The sequence below is a fragment of the Populus euphratica genome, unplaced genomic scaffold (assembly GCF_000495115.2).
Source record: "Populus euphratica unplaced genomic scaffold, PopEup_1.0 scaffold48.1, whole genome shotgun sequence".
NCBI lineage: Eukaryota > Viridiplantae > Streptophyta > Magnoliopsida > Malpighiales > Salicaceae > Populus > Populus euphratica.
In genome coordinates this window covers 1,633,951-1,641,501 of record NW_011499879.1, presented here as the reverse complement: position 1 = coordinate 1,641,501, position 7,551 = coordinate 1,633,951, and the positions used below count along the sequence as shown (strand labels likewise).

Below are 7,551 nucleotides of genomic sequence, written 5' to 3'. Positions count from 1 at the left end.
TTGATTTATTTGTTTTTCAATTTTATCCATTTTCTTTATTCCTATTTATTTTGCTTTTAATCTTTTTCCTGAGTGGATTTTATTTTTTTGATTTTATCCCTAATCATTTCATTTTAATTCTTTTTTTTTTGTTATTGAATTTGATCATAATTTATATGATTGGAATTCTTTTTATTTTTGAGTTCTCTTCTTGATTAATTTTTTTTGGCAATTTCATCCCTTATTTTTTAATTTTATTGAGTTTTCATATTATATTTGATACTTATTTTTTTATCATGCCTTTAAAATTCAACTTGGTTGTCGACCCTTGTCATGTCTTAGGTCATAGGTTGGGTTGAATGATCGGGGTTTCTAAGGTCAATCAAATTTTTTATAGTGTAGGAAATAAAAATGATATTATTTTGACTAAAAAAATCAATAGGTTTTGATATATTTTTCCCTAGCTAATTGCTTGATTTTTTCATTCAGCTAAAAAATAAAAATAATATTATTATGATAAAAAATAAAAGAGAAAAAACTCAACATGCTTTGACTTGATGTTCCCCCAACTAATTATATCGTTGATCAACCCAAGATTTTGACTCTGTCATACCAAGTTATTTTTTCCTCTAGTTTTTAGGACTCAACCCGGTTTAGACAACAAATTATAAGGTTCATGGGTCATCCTGCTTGTTAAATTGGGTTTTGCAATAGTCTTTTTATTATTATTTTTATGTTTTTTATAATAATATTTTTTTTTCAATTTCATCCCTTAACATTTAGTTTATTAATATTTTTGTGTTATTATTGTTTTAAATTTATCTTTTATAAGATAATTTTATTTTGATGATCCAGATCAAAAGACTGAAGTATAATATTGAGTTAGCTTCATCATTCTCTTAATTTTTTTTATTATTTTATTTTAGTTTAATTTTTTAACATTTGATTAATTCCAAATTCAACAACAATACAACTCCGAATGGACATGCTAGCTACCACTAGATCTTGGCATTTTAGTATTGCATTATTATAATTATTGTTGACAATATTCTCCAACTAATTAAAGTGGAGTTGTAGGCGAGACCTCTTCATCGATCTAGAGAGAGGATACCCAAAATTTTAAGCTATATCTTCAAAGATTGCTTAGAATATAGAAGGGCAAGCCCTCCTTTTCTGTTTCCTTTTTGATATTACATGAAGTCTCTTTGCCCTTAGAGTATATAAGCTATATCTTAAAAGATTCCTGAATGATCACGCATATATATATATATATATATCACTGAAAACTCGTTTAGATTTAAAGTATATAATTCCCTAGAGTGCTGATACCTAGCACCAACAAGTTGGTTTTTTATTTCAGCAATTAATAACTCCTGATTTTGGAGGAAAAAGATTTTTTTTTCTTCAGATATTATAAAATAAGAAGTCTTGGTGATATTCCTCTATTAAGAAAAGGAAGAATTTTTGCAGATATATATTAAATTTCTGTTGTTAGAGAACCTGATCGCTTTCACCTTTTACCGATTGACATATTTTTTAGTTGTTTTATAACTTCTAAAATATTTTTCGCAACTATTGAGGGTGATTATGTTATTGTTTTTATTTTTACTCGTTGTAATTCAAGAAGAAAGAAACTAGTGATCATCACTCGATTTATAATCAATTAAAATATTTTGGATCTTTCTCTTTATTTTTTACTAGGCAAATATTCTCTCACTATGCATTATATATATATATCGCATACGCACCAATCCTTATCGCTATATACTTGGCTAAGATTATTAAGATCATCTCATATTCATCAAAATCAAAAAGGAAAATAAATATATATTGTGTCAAATGTCACTTCAAATGGCTATATGATATTCAAAGTCAATATGAATAATTTTGCTTTAATTGTAGGATACATTAAAACATGTAGCATTTTTAGAAAAATATTGTTCAGACACTCATAAAATAAATTATTGTGGATTTACTATTTATTTATTTTATTAAATTCATTTTTTTTAAATTATTATTTTAAACAATTTCATTCTAATTAAAGATCAATTATTTTTTTATTTCTTGAGCGACGATGGAATTAGAAAAAAAAAGCACAAAAAATGGATGGCATTTTAGATTTTTATTGAAAAGTATACTAGTTCTTCCATCTTTAAAAAATAATACAATTTAATAATTTTTAAATTTTAAAAAATTAGTTTTCATACAAAATTTTATTTGTTTTATTTTCTGGTCCCAGATAGAGAAAAGAAAAAAAGAGAGAGATTATTGAATTCTAATAATAAAAAAAAAATTATCATTTATGATGTTTCTAATCACCAAAATAGTTTTTCTTGATGTCTACAGGTTTCATGTAATAAAAACAATTTGATAGTGGTTGTTCAGAGCCTCAATATTACTTGAAAAAACATATCTAAATGAAAAAACACAAATCTAACCTTGTTTGATTTTGAATTTTTAAACTATTTTTTTGGTTATTGGGGTTGATGGATTGGTTTGTAAGTATTTTAAGGATGTTGTTTAGTTTTTAATATTAAAATGACTTAAAAATTAGGTTTTTAAAATAAAAAAATATTAGTCACTACAATAATAATTAGAATCTGAGTTCGCAGATGACATGTTATTTTTATTTAAAAAATAGTAATTATAGTTAAAAAAAACATGTTTTTGTTAAAATAATTAAGAGTTGCATTGATAACAAAATAAAGTTTTGATTGAATAGATACATTTTTCCTTAATAATTTTATTCATTATCTTTTATTTAAATATTTATTTTTATAATCATTTAATTAAATAAAACATGAATTTCAAAAGACAAAACTATTAAATCTCATTAGAGTTATCATTTAGATCGCAAGTTGAATAGATAAATTCAGAACATTATCGTTTAATTTGTTTTTTAACATTAAAAAAATGTTGTTTTATTTTAAAAAATAAATCAAAATTGATTTTTGGCTGGGTCATAAATATGCCAACCAGACGGGCAAGGTAGATGAACTTTCACCCGATTGACTTCGAAAACCAACTTATCTCGAGGCTGAGTCAACCAGCTACCATGTTAATCCATCAAGTTGGATTAAGTTTAACAGCATCATCGAGAAGTTTTACAGCGAGGAGGAGCTAAAAAAATGTCGCGCCCCCTAATTATTGAGCAAAAATCCATTAGAAGCCATTTACTTTTGCGCTATTCCAAATTTCGTAGTGTCCAAAGATATGACCTCCTAACCCAAAGAGTTACTTTGGGCCTGTCAGTGGTGTTCGATTTTATTGGGCTCCAAATAATTTCTTATAGATGTATTCAACGGCTCCAATGGGCTAAATTCTCAAAGTTCCAAGAGCAGAGGAATGGCTAGCCACGTGTACGATGGATGAGAACATAATTTGAATGTTTTAGCAAAGGAAAGGCCTGGGCTTCAATATCAGTTACTGTGGGCTGGCCCAAATTTTAAATATTTAAGGATCTATGCACGTCTAGTCAAGTTTCTGTGATCGAATCAAAATTTTTCTTTCAACGCAAAACAATTTCAGGTGCTGTCAGCATGCTTTTCACCGTCCAAAAAAAAAAAGTTGCTGGGTAAATTTAATAAAACAAATAAAAAATTATATATATTAAAAAATTATTAATGTTAATCAAAGATTGAGTAGAGAAATTGAGAGAAAGATGTATTAATATATCTAATCATGTCTTACAACCAAAGATTAAATAGGTAAGTTGAGACAAAGATATTTATTAATATATCTAATCATGTCATTCAAGAAACTCTTTAATTTTTTTTATTTAATTATACAACAATAAAATTATTATTTTTATAAAAAAGATAATAATTTTCTAGTATAATTCTTCATTTTTTTTATTAATATATCTTCTTCGTCCTGAGTTCTTCATCTGATAAAAAATGAAAATAATTTAAAACCATAAAAAAATGCGTTTTAAAGATTATTTGAAAAAACTTGGTTTCAGTTAATAAATAAGTTGATGCCTAGATTAGGAGGAAAAAGAAAAGGAAAATCTATGACTATGACCTAACTTGGAACTCGTAAAAACAGAAGAAATGTCGTCGAAGTGTCCTTCATGACTAGGTAGCTAGATGGTATTCCTCTTTCATTCCAGAAACACATGACCAGCAACAGAAACCTAGAATTTCACTCCATAAATATGATGCTACTTATTTTCCTAGTCTACAAAAGCCTCTCTCTCTCTCTCTCGCTCGGTCGCTCGATCATTCTGCATAAAGATCACTGCACTCAAGTCTCAAGCTACGACTCCATGGCAAGTATTACTTCAATATCAATGACTCCAAGCTCTGTAACCCACCGTTCTCGCCAAAGTTTTCTCCTAGAATATAAACCCAGTTCATTAATAATATCAACTCATTTCAAACCAAAGGGTTTTGAATATTGGAGAAATAACAGGAATTTGAATTCATGTTCGGTGGTGGAGAAGAGAGCAGAGGATTCTATTGAGGTCAAAGATGATGACAAAGTACCAGATCTAGATGATGTCAAAGCGGTTTCACGTGTGGAGGATAGATTAGCAACAAAGAGATCAGAGAGATATACTTACCTTGTTGCTGCTGTCTTGTCTAGTGTTGGTATCACTTCAATGGCTGCCATGGCTGTGTATTACAGATTCTTATGGCAAATGGAGGTACGTTAATAAAATAGTGTTCCTTCTTGCTAATATTTGTGTGCTTTGTTACTTCTTCCCGAACTCTCAAAGTAATCTAGGTTTAACTTTGTGTTAATTAATATGGATTAATTTTTCATTGCTTTCTAAATAGGGTGGAGAGGTTCCATTGCTGGAAATCTTCGGTACATTTGCTCTGTCCGTGGGAGCTGTGGTAACTTGAAATGTTTTTATTTTACTGTTTCTTCTATAGAGGATCTTTAGTTGTCTATTAGTAACAGTTAATAATCAACTAAGAAATATTGCTAATTCGATCGATAATTCTGTTATAATTTTTCGAAACGATTGAATTTGTAGAATTCATTTGTAAACCAACTTATTCGAAAGATGAAATGTTTCGATTTCTTAAAGGTTTGGATAATTATCAACTAGTTCGTGGCTTCGGCTTTCCAGTTAGAGGACATTTAGTCTATTTCTGCGATCACTACTTCAAGAAAAAGAAATGTGATCAGGCCTTGTTGGTATCCTAGGTTGGAATGGAGTTTTGGGCAAGGTGGGCTCATAGGGCACTGTGGCATGCTTCGCTGTGGCATATGCACGAGGTTAGGCATTTTGAAAACAAGAAAGAAGAAACGTGCACGTACGATAATAAGTTGATGAAAAATAACCTTGATAATGGTTGCAGTCTCATCATAGACCAAGGAACGGTCCCTTCGAGCTCAACGACGTTTTCGCAGTAATAAATGCCGTTCCAGCGATTGCGCTCTTTTCCTATGGCTTCTTCAACAAAGGCCTTCTTCCTGGACTCTGTTTCGGTGCGGTGAGTGCGTCCATTCTCTCTCTTCTCTGCTTACAGAGGTCGGTTTTCTAAATTTCTTCAATTTTAGCCAAGTCGTTTCTTGTCTTTGAAATTATTTGTCCCAAAGCAGGCGGCGGCGGCGGCGGCTGTTTCTTCTTACTGACACGTTTTTGCTATACTAGTTTATGGAGTAGTTTTTTTACTATTTATTTATTTTCCACAGGGTCTTGGAATTACTGTGTTTGGGATGGCCTACATGTTTGTACACGACGGTCTTGTCCACCGTAGATTCCCAGTAGGGCCCGTTGCAAACGTTCCTTACCTCAGGAGAGTGGCTGCAGCTCACCAAGTAAAATAAAATAATTGTGTAAAAAATTAAAATGTTCTTCATTTTAAGAGTTATTAAATTGTTTTATTCAACGCTATTTAATACTTTTTCAACCAAATGTACTTTGAAAACAAGCCACATCAAAATCCCTAATTACATCATCATGCACATAATGTATCATTTTCTAGTCTATTTTACAAGAGAGTATTGACTGGCTGCTGCTGCTGCTGCTGCCTTGTTTTTGTGACAGCTTCACCACGCGGACAAATTCGATGGGGTTCCTTATGGGCTGTTTCTGGGACCTTATGTGAGTGCTCATATCCTCTTCTCGGATTAATTTCTTCTTTTATTTTTTTGATAAATTGATTCAGAAGACAAGAAAAATGGAGCATTACTGGAGAAATTGATTTGCATCGTGGTGCAGGAACTAGAAGAGGTAGGAGGCTTAGACGAGTTGGATAAGGAGGTTCAACGAAGGATTAAAGCATCAAGATAGAAATACTTCTCCTTAATTATCTGTCCATTTTACATAAAAGGAGGCGAAGGCCAAAGCCAGAAACTAGAGAAAATTATAGTAAACTCGTTAGAAGAGAAGAAACTGTATCAATTGGACCTTAATTATACAGTAGACTCTATCATCTTCTTCTTCTTCTTTTTCTTCTTCTTTCCTTTTTCTGTTTATTTTTCTTTTTCGCCCTTTTTCCCTTTGTATATGTATTCCCAAATAAGAGGGGAAAAAAAAGTAATTGAACCAGATTATTATTGCAGTCTTAATAGATTTATGAGTAATGTTAGAGAAAACTAGACATATAATACGGAAAATACTTAAAACCATTTTCTTTGAACACGCATAAAAATAAAAATAAAATAAAATAAAATCCTAATTCGAAGAAAGCTTACTAGTTAAAAAACCCCACAGTCAATGATTTTTTTCCACAAAATGATATTTTTATTGGATGTCTGGTTGAATAGGAGACCTATTTTTTTTGGATAGCTAGGGTAAAATTCCACGGTCAATGATAATTTTTCCATTCAATATTTTGAACGAATGAGTGCTTGACCTCCAAAGTGTAATTTACTGCTTTTCGGAAAATTTCGAATATCCGTTAAAAATGATATGCATGAACTTGATCTTTATTGACTGAGAAAAAAAAAGAAATAATTTAACATTTCTAAATTGAAAAAAGCTTATTAATTAAAAAATAAAAATAAAACATGCCATTCGTAACATTCCCATCCAAATGAGAAAAAAATGAAACTTGTAATGTTAGTTTTAGACTATTTATATATACAGGGATCGACATTTATTATTTTTGTTATGCTGAGTTCTTCAAAATAATGATCAAAGAAAGGATAATAAATTAGAGCTCAGTCAAATGCTAAACTCAAACGCCAAGCTCATACTCTTTTTGCATCATTGATATTTTATTCTAATAAGTCAAAACTAGAAGATTAATCAAGTATCCCATATACTAACTTGAACCATAAACCCATAAGATAAACTCAAACCTTAATAGAGACGTTGTTTATAGGGAACTAATCGAAAAACCTTCGATTACTTTTTCAATATGCAGGCTATTACGATTCTTAATTAGCATCAGAATTGGAGCCTCGAGGTTTTGAAAAGCTTTCAATGAGTACCAATTGACACGACAAAAAGATTAATGTCTTCTCTCAAGTGCAGGAGTGTCGAAGCAATAAATAACCCGGCAAGACTGGGGTCGAACCACAAGGAGGTTAATTGTACAAATTATAAATAACAATAATAATACAACAACAACAACAACAACAACAACAACAACAACAATAATAATAATA

The 7,551-nt window shown here is 30.3% G+C and overlaps 1 protein-coding gene across 1 annotated transcript; it reads left to right on the top strand.

Annotated features, from left to right (window-relative positions):
* The first annotated feature begins 3,977 nt into the window (after positions 1 to 3,977).
* Positions 3,978 to 6,507, top strand: LOC105129097 (beta-carotene 3-hydroxylase 2, chloroplastic-like). Its single transcript, XM_011031042.1, has 7 exons — positions 3,978 to 4,627; positions 4,761 to 4,820; positions 5,137 to 5,208; positions 5,292 to 5,426; positions 5,629 to 5,754; positions 5,984 to 6,040; positions 6,158 to 6,507. Exons 1-7 carry the CDS (start codon positions 4,097 to 4,099, stop codon positions 6,227 to 6,229), a joined length of 1,053 nt encoding a protein of 350 aa, XP_011029344.1. The 5' UTR covers positions 3,978 to 4,096; the 3' UTR covers positions 6,230 to 6,507.
* The last annotated feature ends 1,044 nt before the right edge of the window (positions 6,508 to 7,551 follow it).

Excerpts from the sequence above, each read along its gene's own strand:
- LOC105129097 (XM_011031042.1), top strand. The coding sequence starts at position 4,097 with ATGACCAGCAACAGAAACCTAGAATTTCACTCCATAAATATGATGCTA. Across the intron at positions 4,628-4,760 it reads GATTCTTATGGCAAATGGAG|GGTGGAGAGGTTCCATTGCT; the intron begins GTACGTTAATAA and ends CTTTCTAAATAG. Across the intron at positions 5,427-5,628 it reads CTGGACTCTGTTTCGGTGCG|GGTCTTGGAATTACTGTGTT; the intron begins GTGAGTGCGTCC and ends TATTTTCCACAG.